This window comes from Calliphora vicina, chromosome 1 (genome assembly GCF_958450345.1).
Source record: "Calliphora vicina chromosome 1, idCalVici1.1, whole genome shotgun sequence".
Classification (NCBI taxonomy): Eukaryota; Metazoa; Arthropoda; class Insecta; order Diptera; family Calliphoridae; genus Calliphora; species Calliphora vicina.
Genome location: NC_088780.1, coordinates 86,555,628 through 86,569,032, shown reverse-complemented (window position 1 = coordinate 86,569,032; position 13,405 = coordinate 86,555,628). Strand labels below are relative to the sequence as shown.

Sequence of the window (13,405 nt, the reverse complement as noted above, 5' to 3'; positions counted from 1 at the left end):
AAATTCAGTTCTTATCAGAATGCCAAGTAATTTTATATTTAGATAGTACTTGAAAATACGCTTACATGTGTGGGTTATCTCTTTTAGTTTAAGAGATATTTGCGATATATGTTTTTTTTTTTTAAATTTTCGACGATATTTTTTTGATGTGACGGACCTACCTCGGGTCGGAGCTATAGAAAAAAGGAAAATAAATCTAACTTCTCAACGGTTAGTCCAATTTGAATTAAATTTGACACGGGCAAAGAATTCCGATGTACATAGAATCTCCAGCATTTTTAATAATTATTTTTTTAAAAAATTTACAAATCTATTAAATTTTCTTATTGGACAAAATGTCATACAATAATTGACTATGACCACAAAGAACTTATAAATAGCAGATGGGGAGAATTGGATTTCGTTATAAGAAAAATCATACCGTTGAAGATCACATAACATATATTTTGCATTTTTTATGCTCGGTACTGTAATTGGGTCATTTAAGGAACTAAACCCCCTCAGCTCAAACTTAAGGTAAAGTCACACTTGGATAATATTTGACGTAACCACTAAATTAAATATATTTTTTTCTTTTATTCATTTCAAAAACTGATTTTACTTAGTACAATTCAAAACAAATATTTAGTTTTATTCTATTTGATCTTACAAATCACTTGTATCTTCAAACAAATTCGTGAGTAAATATTTGTCATGGTTTTTAGTAAATTTTGAAGAAAAATTTTAGATTTATCTGATCAATTTTAAAAATGCAAAGCCCAGATTATAAAAACTATTATTTTGGGAAGTTACATGGTAAATAACTACATTTTTGAAATTTCAGTATTTTAGTGCAGACAATGTCAAAAATTATTAATCCATTGAATTAAAGACCTTTCGATCTGTATAAGTTTAAAATTTTATTACGATATCTATAGATTAGAAGGGGTGTGTACTATAAAATATACTTCCACTCGGAGACCTATAGGATTCATTGTGATGCCCTTCAGGAATAGACATATACATATGTGAACAGAATATGAAATGAAATGAAGAATATATACTACGTTTATACACACGGCTTATTGGCAACCGAACTTCAGTAGCGTTGTCAGAGGCAACCAGAAATTTCTGGTTTCCAATTTACCAACAGAAATGATAGCTGCCAGTTGCCATCTGTAATACCATTTAGGCAACTGAAGTTCGGTTGCCATCCATAATCGACACATAAGCTAACTAATTTAATATATTTAAAAAGTACCAATTTTTATACCCTTCACCTTCGTGAGAAGGGTATATATAAGTTTGTCATTCCGTTTGTAATTTCTACATTTTTCATTTCCGACCCTATAAAGTATATATATTCTGGATCCTTATAGATAGCGGAGTCGATTAAGCCATGTCCGTCTGTCTGTCTGTCTGTCTGTCTGTCTGTCTGTCTGTCTGTCTGTCTGTCTGTCTGTCTGTCTGTCTGTCTGTCTGTCTGTCTGTCTGTCTGTCTGTCTGTCTGTCTGTCTGTCTGTCTGTCTGTCTGTCTGTCTGTCTGTCTGTCTGTCCGTCTGTCTGTCTGTTGAAATCAGTTTTCTGAAGACCCCAGATATTCGGGATCCAAATCTTCAATAATTCTGTCAGACATGCTTTCGAGAATTTTGCTATTTAAAATCAGCAAAATCGGTCCACAAATGGCTGAGATATGAGGAAAAAACCAAGACAACCTCGATTTTTGACCTATTTTTTACCTATATCTGGATTACTAAGACATTAATATAGACAATATGGATATCTAATGATAGATATTTTAAAGACATTTGCAACGACGTATATAAGACCATAGTAAGTTGGACCTACAACGGGTCAAAATCGGGAAAAAAAATTTTAACCCGAATTTTTTTTTCCAAAAAAAAAAATTTTTAAAATTTAAAAAAAAATAAATTTTTTTAAAATTTAAAAAAAAAAAATTTTAAATTTAAAAAAAACAATTTTAAATTTAAAAAAAAAAATTTAAATTTAAAATAACAATCGAAAAAATTTTTTTTCAAAAAATTAAAAAAAAAACTGGAAAACAAATTAAATTTTGTTTACCTAAAAATATTTAAAATTTTGAAGTATAATTTGGTGAAGGGTATATAAGATTCGGCACAGCCGAATATAGCACTCTTACTTGTTCTTTATCCCCTTGAACACCCGTCAAATTTGAATTTTAAATTTTGTATAGCATTTCCCAAGGCGTATTAACAAGGTGAGTGCATAAAATCAGCTGTTTCTTAATTCGCTGTGGTTTTATGTACACTATATGTCAAACTTTGTTTATGTTTACATTTGTTATTGTAAATAACATAGTAATATTTTAATTCGCCTTGATTTTGACATTTACCGTACATTTTAACAAAAACAAATTCCCTGTTGTTTTTGCATTGTTGTATTTGTTGCCGGGACGCACTCACCTTGTTAATACGCCTTGGCATTTCCTATATTATCAACAGATTTTGTTTCAATAACACTTAATCTTCTTATATATAAAAAGAAATGTACATTTTGATGTCACCACTAACTGCAAAAACGGGTCGAGCGATTTCAATCAGGGTACGATGGGGATGGTCTGTAGATGGTTTTTGTGAAGTTTGCACGAAATCGGTATAGTGGTTCCGGAGATATGGCTGGACCGATGATAAACAAAATTTCCGAAAGTACAACTAATATAGTAAACAACGTCGACAAATCAGATTTCGTTTCCGCCGAACTTCTGCCAAATGCAAATGAATATTCAATCCGTTGTCGACAAAAATTCGGATTGGCTGTGGGAACGTGCAATTTTGGTACCAAAAAATGACTGGCGACACAATGAAATACAAATCGATTGACACAGTAATGAACGAAGAACAAGCCTCAATTATTCTATTGAAACATTGAAGGTTGGATCACAGATAATGTTTCTCCTCAACATAAACGCGCCAAAATTATGAAACGGAACACGATTGACCATCAAAAAATGTTCAACAAATTTAATTGAGGCAACAATCATCGGTGGCAGATTAAAATGCGAAGACGTAATGATTTCAAGCATACCAAAAATTTCCAACGACACAGCATAAGGCCAATCGTTGACTATTGCTGGCTTACATTTGGAAAATTCAAGTTTTGTATGTGGTTTGCTCCCGAATAAATAAAAAAAAACGTATATCCTATGTCCTTAAGATGAATTCATAAATATAAAGTCCCATTTTCTTAAATACATCCGTTTCTTTTTTTAAGGGCATATCATGCCACTGTACTTATAGATATCTGCTACAACTTTGTCAAATGACCACCTCAGTGTTTCGGGTGCGATGTCAGGTCGACACTGTATATTCAAATTGAGATGTAATATAAAACAGAATTATTGTAAGGGCCAGCAACCCGGACCGGGTTCAGCTAGTATTTAATAAATTATCACAAAACCGAAACCGATAGGTTTTCAATTTTTTAACCCTTTAGTGCATATTGTTGCCAATTGTCCACATTCCAGTTCCACTTAATTTTAGACTAATATAAGCTTGATACTAATTCAGAAAAATCAAATGGAGTACAAAAAGTTTCTGCTAACGAAATTCTAAATCTAAAGGAAATATAATAAACTAGCTGACCGTCCCGGCTGCGCTCGGTAAAATTTATTACATTTTTACTTCGCATGGGAGGTGCCACGCACATTGTGAATCTAAAACATCCAGGGACCCACTCAAACACACACAACAAATTTCATCGAAATCGGCCCAGCCGTTAAGGAGGAGTTTAGTTACTAACACACGTACAGAAGAATTATATATATTAAGATAAAAATCAACTAATTATTTGATACTTTATAGAATAATAAAAGTAAAAATCATGCATTTAAGGGTTAAAACCGAAACCGCGGTTTTGAAATTCTTCTATTTTTTTGTAAACTCTAATTATATAGTAAGCTTATTGATTTTTTGGAGAATTAAAACACATAAACTTTATTTTTAATTTACAAGTATGGTCGGGCTTGACCGACCATACTTTCTTACTTGTTTGCACTAAATTTAATTTTTTTATAAAATGCTTACATAAAATGCTGTTTCCATTTCATGTGTTTCATAGTAACAGCTGCAATGATAATATCCTTGTCTTTTTCCTTCGATTCGGTTTTTGGTTGGAATACATTTTTTCGATTTGTGCTTAACTGAATGCGTGAACGTAATCGAAATGCAGAATAAAGGTGAATATATAGCTATTGCGATATTTTTTAGCATAGTCGAATAGGACATTGAAAATTATTTTAAAAAAAGGTATTACTTTTTCGCGGTTGCCAAAAAAGTTCACCCACAAAACGCAGTAAAATTTAGAAATCAGAGGGGTTATTATGTAATTCGATTCGAAACGAAACTCTTTCGAAGTACAATGTATAAAGCATACAATTTCGAACGAATTTCTTTTCGAAAGGAGTTACATAATAACCTCCAGTTTTTCTTTATTTTTATTTTTATAAAAAAAACGAAAATCGTTATTTATCAATATGTATATTAACCTGGTTCGAATCTGTATTTAAAATTTGTGGTAACGATTAAACAACATTTTTTAATTTACTATTTTACTTTAATAATAAAATATTTAAAATGTACTTTTTTTGAGAGATTTTAAAAAATCTTTTTTGTGGGTGAGGTTTTTATGCCAAAATTACACGAAATTTTTTTTAGTAAATTACACAACATTCGCAATCGCGTGGGGATAGGACCTTTAGTTGTAGCCCTATTCCATATGCATATATGTATTAAAATCTATCAAATGGTATCGTTTTTAATGTCATATATATCTGAGGTACTCTTTGGAGTCCTGAGAATTGGACACAGCTGAGGTCGATGTGCATGGAATTAGTATATTAAGCTTTATGGACCATGTAGTTACCAATGTGGTTATCAAATTAAGAGGCGTTGTAGGCATCATAATACATTCCTTAAATTAAGCTTAAATGTATACAATTGGAAAATAAATTAAAAGCATATTTGTTTTTATTAAATATTAAAACTAGTCACATTTATTAAAGCCAAAATAAAATTAATAAACATAATACATACAAGATAACAAAATTTTAAGATCTACATAAAAGTTAATGTAACAAATACAAATGAAACGACATAAAACACGTACTAAACGTTTTAAAGTACTTTTTAAAATCATCATTCAATTAAAAGAATTTTGAGTAGCCAAATATGCATTAAAATCATTATTTGTATTGTCTAAGGTTAAGAGTTCGATACGGTCCATATTCTCTGGTGGTATGAACACAATGGAACCACGTTTTAATACTAAATCGGAATGTCCTTGTAAACGTATAGTACGTGAACCACTTAAAACTAATAATATACCAGGAGATTGTGGTAATTTCAATGTATATTCTGGAGCTGATGTTGAAATTTGTACTACTGCAAAATCTGGTACAGGTGGTGCAAACAGTTTGCTATGTGCGTCCAGTTCTTTGGGTTGGAAGAGTTTTGAAGAACCTGGCAAACCAGTGTAATTCAATGACGCCAATAATTGTTTTACATCTTTGAATTTTGGTGTTAAGCCAGCACGTATAACATTATCCGAACATGCCATGCATTCGATACAATCACCTGAGAGGTAGGCATGAATTTCATTGGCTCCCAAAAAAATCGATTCACCGGGCTGGAGATAGAGTAAGTTTAAAAAGAATAGCGATAGTGCACCAACATCACCAGGATAATCGGAGTGTAAGGTGGAGAATGTCTCTTGTATGCTGTATTTGATGAGAACTGTAAAAATAAAAAAAATAATAAGTAAGTACTATAATTTGTGAGTAATTTTGTTTAATTTTTTACAAACCATCATTATAGTCTTTTAATATTATATCAATTACTCTTGATACGTCAGCAGCATCAGCTGTCATAAGTGTTTCATAACATTTTTTAAAGTCATTTGTAGATCCATTGGACAAACCATTTACCACTGTATCGCCACCTAAGAGTTTCTTTAGCGGAGGTAATTGTTGGCAAAATTGATAAATTTCACCATATGGACGAAAGCCACAGAGAGCCATAAACGGTGTTAAAGCTATGGCTAATTCTGGTTTATGATTGGGATCTTTGTATAAATCTGGTCTTTCTTTGTGCAAACGTGTAGCTTCTTCCTAAAATGATTAAAGAAATACATTTACATACTTTTACTTATAATTACAATCATTTTTATTAAATCTACATATATCTACATATATAAAAATTTCATAAAATAAGTGTGTATCGTTGGATTATATTCAAAAAGGTCTTTATCTATACTGTGTATAGCCCTTACAAAGTATAAGTACTCGATAAATAAAAAAGAAAGGCTTTTTATACATTTTACTATGAAGGAAATAAAAATAAAAAAAATTAAAAAGTAATTTTAAATAGTTTTCTACTTCCTTTTCCTCACTTTTTTGTCGATCATCAAAGGTTGCGAAAATGGTCTTATTAATCGCACCATTTAAACGTAATGATAATCGCACATTCAATATTGCGATTATGATTTAAACAAAACATTTGAAGAACCCAGTATTAATTATAAATTTAATTTAACATATGTCACAAACTGCTAAAAAACATTAAATCTACTTTTTATACCCTTCAGCTTCGTGAGAAGGGTATATATAAGTTTGTCATTCCGTTTGTAATTTCTACATTTTTCATTTCCGACCCTATAAAGTATATATATTCTGGATCCTTATAGATAGCGGAGTCGATTAAGCCATGTCCGTCTGTCTGTCTGTTGAAATCAATTTTCTGAAGACCCCAGATATCTTCGGGATCCAAATCTTCAATAATTCTGTCAGACATACTTTCGAGAATTTTGCTATTTAAAATCACCAAAATCGGTCCACAAATGTCTGAGATATGGGGAAAAACCAAGACAACCTCGATTTTTGACCTATTTTTTACCTACATATATCTGGATTACTAAGACATTAATATAGACAATATGGATATCTAATGATAGATATTTCAAAGACATTTGCAACAACGTATATAAGACCATAGTAAGTTGGACCTACAATGAGTCAAAATCGGGGAAAAAAAAAAATTTTAAAATTTAAAAAAAAAAAAATTTAAATTTAAAAAAAAAAAATAATTAAATTTAAAATAACAATCGAAAAAAATTTTTTTTCAAAAAATTCAAAAAACTGGAAAAAAAATTAAATTTTGTTTACCTAAAAATATTTAAAATTTTGAAGTATAATTTGGTGAAGGGTATATAAGATTCGGCACAGCCGAATATAGCACTCTTACTTTATTTATTTTATTATTATTTATTTTCAACAATTGGCCATAACGGGAAACTTAATATTTATTAATTAAATCAAATAAAAAGAAAACATTTCAAGCAGTTTTCTAACATGGAGCTGGTGCGTATCAAATGTTTTTATGATTTAATTAAAATGCGCAACACAATTGAAAATGTTGGAATTCTATTTTGTTAAGATATATTAGCATATACCTTAGACGTAGCAGCAATTAACGTAAAGTTTGGTGATGAAAGTGCGACTGAAATCTAATCATGGGATGGAATTCTTGCCGCCATGGATGTTATATGTTATAATGATTCAGAGAGTGATCCAGAAGATAATAAAGATATAACAAATTGAATATACGCCACATAGTAAGCTGTACACAAATTGTTCGATTTTTTAAAAATTCGTCCATGAGAAATAACACTTTAAAACTAAATAACTTGATATAGGTATAAAGATTTTTTGATTCCTGTAACAAAAAGTCAGTATACCCTAGTGAATGGTAAAACGATTACGATTATAGTCGAAAATAGATTTTCTGTGTCTAAAAAAGATTTTTTCGTGAACGATTATACATTTCAATTTTTATGCTGAAATCGATTTTTGATAACGATTAATCTATTCATTTGTGTTAGAGTTTTATAGTATCGAATTGAAATTCGTAAATATGTACTTTTTAGGTGTTTATTATTTATTTTATACCACACAAGTATAATCCGTTCTGCGACAGACTGTCACTTAGTATTTATTAAGAAGAAATTGTCCAAAAGAACACAATAATATTGTTCTGGTAAATAAACAATTTTTCGCATTAAATAAAACAATGAAATTTAAAAATAAATTTTGCAGTTGCTGCATCACATGTTTCAAAATACGTTAAAAAATATACATATTTTTTATTTATTTATTGTTTAGAGTTTGTCACACATTAATTTGATTTATATGAATGAATTATGTACACCCTTCATCATAGTGTATTGATTATGTATTTCAGATACATATTTTTTTTTTGTTAAAGAAAACATTATTTTTATTTTCATATTTTAGCATGGACCAAAAATCAATAAATGAAGATTATAATGTCCGTTTTTGTGAACAAGAGCATTTTCAAAATTTATTTTTAATCATGATTTTCAATACTTTTGTTCAAATAGATGACAACAAGTAATATAAACTTGTTAGAATTTATTCTTCTTGAATAAGCAAAATACACAACATTATCTGTTGTTGTTGTAGCAGCAGTGATTGCTGAGTTGACAGCCCTTGGCCGAGTGAACTCGGGTCATCCCGGTTCGTAGAACCGTCTGTCGTGGGAATGTAATAATTTATAAATATTATAATTTATCTGTAATAAGCTTTAGACGAAAAATATTTTAGAATTGGGACATTTTTAGATAATTAATTCTTAAAGCAAAAACACTATTACAGGATAACAATTGTATGGGGGTAAGTATCATAGGGTAGAACTGGAGGCGCAACTGAGAGTAAAATATTTTAAAAACATTTACTTTCTCCCAAGTTTTATGGCTGACACAACAAAAAATACATTCATTTGCATGTATTTTTTTGATTTAGTTTTTTTTCTCAGATTTAGGTTTTTTCTCAGTAACATTTCCATGTATACTTATTTAATTCGGTGGTAAGTATCTATAATATTGGACCGATTACAATCAATTTCAATAGGTTGTCATTCGAATAATCTAATAAAACATTTATAAAATTTATTTAGAATCCTATAGAAGATGGTCACTCGAAAATTTCGCGCAATTTTTTACAAAAATGTATTTATTGTCATCATGGTAGAATTATTAGGGGTAGTTGTTAATTAGTTACCTTGTTATGTTAAACTACAGAAATACAATAAACGAAGCAAAATAAAATGTTTGAATTTTTCTTTAGATTTACAACACGCATACTCCAAACTTTAATTTTATCTGTTGCTCATTTAGCAAAATTCACATCTTTTTGTTTAAAATAACATTCATAAACACTAATTTATATAAAAAATGATTTTATTATTTTTTGGCGTTTGCTTTAATTGTTTTTATTTTCTTTAGTTTGTACGTAGTATGACATTTTAGTTAAATAATAATTGAGAGTAGGTATACTTTCTAATAATTCTAACCTATTGATTCTACCTTGATTGTGATATTCCTATACGTTCAACAATTTGTATTTCCCATTTGGGATATAACTCCAAATACTAATATGGTTTAGCAAAATTTATTAAATTATCTTAAAAATAAATAATAGTTTTGTAATGCAAATCTTAAAAAATTTAAAATTTTAAGATATAACGACGTTGTGGTAAAAGCAAATGTGAGTGAGAGGTAGAGTACATGTATCTAAACTATTTTTAATTTGTTTTACTTTAAAAACATAGGAGTATTTTGTTAAAATATTTGTTGGTTTGCACCTTTTTCTATGCTATGACACAATTAGAATAAAACAAGTTATTTATCATAATAGCTACAATTTCGCTTTTAACTATGAATCATTAATTATAGGCTAACGAGTTTAATAACAAACTGTATGCATAGATTTTTGTTTAAAAGAAAGCAAAAACCAAACAAAAGTTCCAAATGAAATTACAAAATTGTGTAAAAATACATTTTTAAATCGCACAGCAGATTATCTGTACCTAAGAATGTATGTATGTACCTACTTTGTAAAAAATAAATTATTCTTATCAGTTTTGTTTAACAACCCCTCTTACCTTATTCGGATGAACTTGTATACTTAATGCTTTGCGTACACTTAACACCTTAAAGAGATAAGGTAAGCGCTGCTTGTACACTTGTCCCAATTCCTGGCCGGATGATTTAACCACTGACGGACCACTACCATGGTCACCCATCCATAGTTCAGCGTAGGGTATGTTGTTTATAATATCGAAATTTTCTTTATTTGCCTTAAACAGGTTGGCTACCTCGGAAGAATCGCCCAATTTACCCCATTCATAATTTTTAATGTTACCCAGGAGTTCCATGTTATTTATTGCACGTATGAAAGTATTTGTTTCTTAAGAAAAATTAACAAAAACAAGAAGACCTGCTTCCTGCTCGGTGTTCACTGAATTACTGAAAGTATTTTCGTTTTAATTTTTCACGTACTCATTTGAAATCCATTTATTGCAGTTACTTGCGCAGGGTCATACTATGAAGGTCATACGCATTGAATACAATTTTCTTAACGTCCTGAATGAAAGTTAGAAAATTAATAGTTTTTAAAATTTAATTTCTTTTATTATTGTTATCTTGGTTGAAATTTTTTTTTTGATAATTTCAACCAATCATTTTATCTGTGGTTTCATTAGAACTTTATCATATTTGGTGGTGGTAAATTTTCTTGTTTTTCTTTTTCTGTTTTTTATGTTTTGGTTCTTTTCAATTACAATTACGTGGTATTATCAATTGTCGCTATGTATTTTTGTGCAAATTGTTTTGATTTATGAGTTTTGTTGATTGTTTACATGCACTATTTTTGTTGTAGTTCTGTTCGTTTTTGACACTTCTTGGATGTATTGACATACAGATGGCGCTATATACATGCACATGGTTGTATTTTAGAAATATGAAATCACATTTTAATTCCGTTATTTTTAAATTCCAATAATAAAATTGAAACTACTTTTCGACGAAGATTTTTGCGAAATTTTATGTTATTTATAAGGCATATTGATAAAAAATTATTAAAACTTAAAGTATTGCATATATTAAGGATGTAAAGAAAATAGGCACGAAAAGAGATAATTAAATTAAGCAATAGCGATGTTGATGATGTAGATCATTTGGCCAAATAAGTAGAACTTTAGTTAAAAATAACATTAATGTAGAAGAACTCTTGTTTTGATTTTCTTACACTTTGGAATTTCAAAATAATAATAAAATGAGAACGGCTGGGCCGATTTCTGTAAAATTTTTTTCAGTTGTTTATATTTTCGAGCAGAAGAAAATTTTGGATAATCCCTCCGGAAATGTCGGAAAATTGGAAAAATCGAAAATCATGTTTCTGTATGAAATTATTCCTTAATGGCTTTCCAAATCAAACATAAGAAAGTTCTTAGTGTAAATCATGTAAAATTGCGGAAAATGCGAAATATTGTATTATTACTCTAAAGTTAGCCGGGTCCGCTAGTTTTATATAGTTATTCAAATTTTTTCTAGTTCTAGTTTGACAACTAAATTAGATTTAAAAAAAAATTTTTGTCCTGTTGATATTAAAGTCTATCAATTACCATTAAAGGCATTTTCAGGCGATTCATTGTGATACCCTTAAGAAATATAACTCAGTGTGAACTTAAAGCGAAGAGATAAAATGAAATTGGAGAGCAAAAATAAAAATGTCAGGTGTTATAAAGATATTTAAAGACAATTAAAGTGAAAACCGAGTCCAAAGACAAAATAAGAAAAAGAAGTATAGACTGGGATTCACATATTCCCGCTATTTAAAAATAGCCAGTCTATTCCCCTGATAAAGCATAGTAGATTACTTAGATCATAAATAGCTATATTCCAGTCATGAAATCTTTCCCCTAGCCATTTTTGCCTGAAACCCTGTATTCACAAAAAAAAAAAAAAACAGTTACACAAAATATGTTGCACTGTTTCTAGTTCCTCAATATCGTCTCACAACGTCCCGTGTGTCCATATCCCATTTCCAAAGTGAGCAGTGCCCGGTTATCACTCCTACTAAAGACCTGATACTTTTCCTATCCAACCCAATTAGTGTTCTGGTCTGTATGACACTTGCATGTCCTCATCAACTACATAAACTACGGCTCCCGTGCCAGATTCCATTTTGGATCCATCAGTGAAAACTGCACCCAACCCCTTCAAACAGTTCCTTCCTGATCCTATAAAAATTGGGGCACATGGAAATCGAAAACAAAAACAAATTTAGTTTCAGTAGGAGTTAATTATGGATTAACATAAATATTTCAAATAATATTAAAAAGTAATTGCTTGAAAACAATACAAAATGTTGAATGTCAGTTAAATTATTCTAAAGTTAATTAAATTTTTGTTTTTTAAAATACATCACCAAATTCTATTTATGCACTAAGGAGCATTTAAGCAGAAAACCTTGAATTTAAAGAAATTAAAAATCCAGCCCGATAGTAAAGAAAAAATAATAAAATTTGGTAAAATTGTTATGATTTATATAAAATATGTTCGTGTCGAATTGATCTTAAACTCGAATTAATACAAATTCTAACAAATGAAAAAAGGTAAACCTGCATACTTTTCAGGAACAGTTTATTTAAAATAATTTTTATTTGCTTGAATAGCCGTGGAATTTCCGATCATACAACAATTATTAAAAATTATATAAAATTTACATTTTTTTCACACCAAAATGACGAAAGAAGTGGAATATTTGAAAATTTTACTAAAAAAATGCCACTTAAACTTTTTCGTAACGAAAACAAGATTTCGTGGGACTATGTTAAAAATTCTCTATCTTAGAAAACACAAGTTTTCCGGAGAGAAAAAAACTGTTTATTTCGCTAATTCAATTTGAATTTAACAGTCTGTAACCACTGTTTGCAACATTCATCATGTTTATAAACATTTCTAGTGCTCAAAACTTCTACATATCCCCAATGTTGATAACACGCTGTTATTAACAATGTTAAGTATAACAACATTAACTGTTAAATCTGCTAACATTAATATAGCTGCTAAAAGCTCTGAAATATAACATTCTAGTTTTGTCCGTTAGATAGATAATTCATAAAATAACTAGAATTGAATTGAGATATTGCAAACAACGTTTTACGTGTTAGTTTGGAGTTTTTTAAAAAATTTGAGGTTAAAAAGTTTCTAAACCACTGTGAGGTGGATGAAGTATTCATTGAAAAGTAAGTTAGATATTGTTTAAAAGCCGGTTTTCTTCGAAATCTCGGTTTTTGGCGAATCGTTTAAATTAAAATGTTGATTTTCGGATAACCGGTTTATACACTTGGTTAACCAGTTTTTAAAATTTCAGACAAAAATTAATAAATCCCATGTCACATTATATCAAACATTTGGTCTGATTTAAAATCTAAACTGCTGATATACAAATTTTTAAGAATTACAATGATTCTAAATAGTAGAGACGATAGTTTACTAATGATTCATTAAAAACTTAGTAATGATTTTA

The 13,405-nt window shown here is 29.5% G+C and overlaps 1 protein-coding gene across 1 annotated transcript; it reads right to left on the bottom strand.

Annotated features, from left to right (window-relative positions):
- Positions 1 to 4,978: 4,978 nt before the first annotated feature.
- Mpi (mannose phosphate isomerase) lies at positions 4,979 to 10,629 on the bottom strand. Its single transcript, XM_065515074.1, has 3 exons — positions 9,975 to 10,629; positions 5,821 to 6,124; positions 4,979 to 5,750 (listed from the first exon to the last, which is right to left on the bottom strand). The coding sequence occupies exons 1-3, from the start codon at positions 10,245 to 10,247 to the stop codon at positions 5,158 to 5,160; spliced, it is 1,170 nt and encodes a 389-aa protein (XP_065371146.1). The 5' UTR covers positions 10,248 to 10,629; the 3' UTR covers positions 4,979 to 5,157.
- Between the last annotated feature and the right edge of the window lie 2,776 nt (positions 10,630 to 13,405).

What these genes read in the sequence shown, in the direction of transcription:
- Mpi (XM_065515074.1), bottom strand. Translation starts at nt 10,247, where the DNA reads ATGGAACTCCTGGGTAACATTAAAAATTATGAATGGGGTAAATTGGGC. An exon ending in TACAAGTTCATCCGAATAAG is followed by an intron (nt 6,125 to 9,974) that starts GTAAGAGGGGTT and finishes TAATCATTTTAG; the next exon opens with GAAGAAGCTACACGTTTGCA. An exon ending in ATTAAAAGACTATAATGATG is followed by an intron (nt 5,751 to 5,820) that starts GTTTGTAAAAAA and finishes TTATTTTTACAG; the next exon opens with TTCTCATCAAATACAGCATA.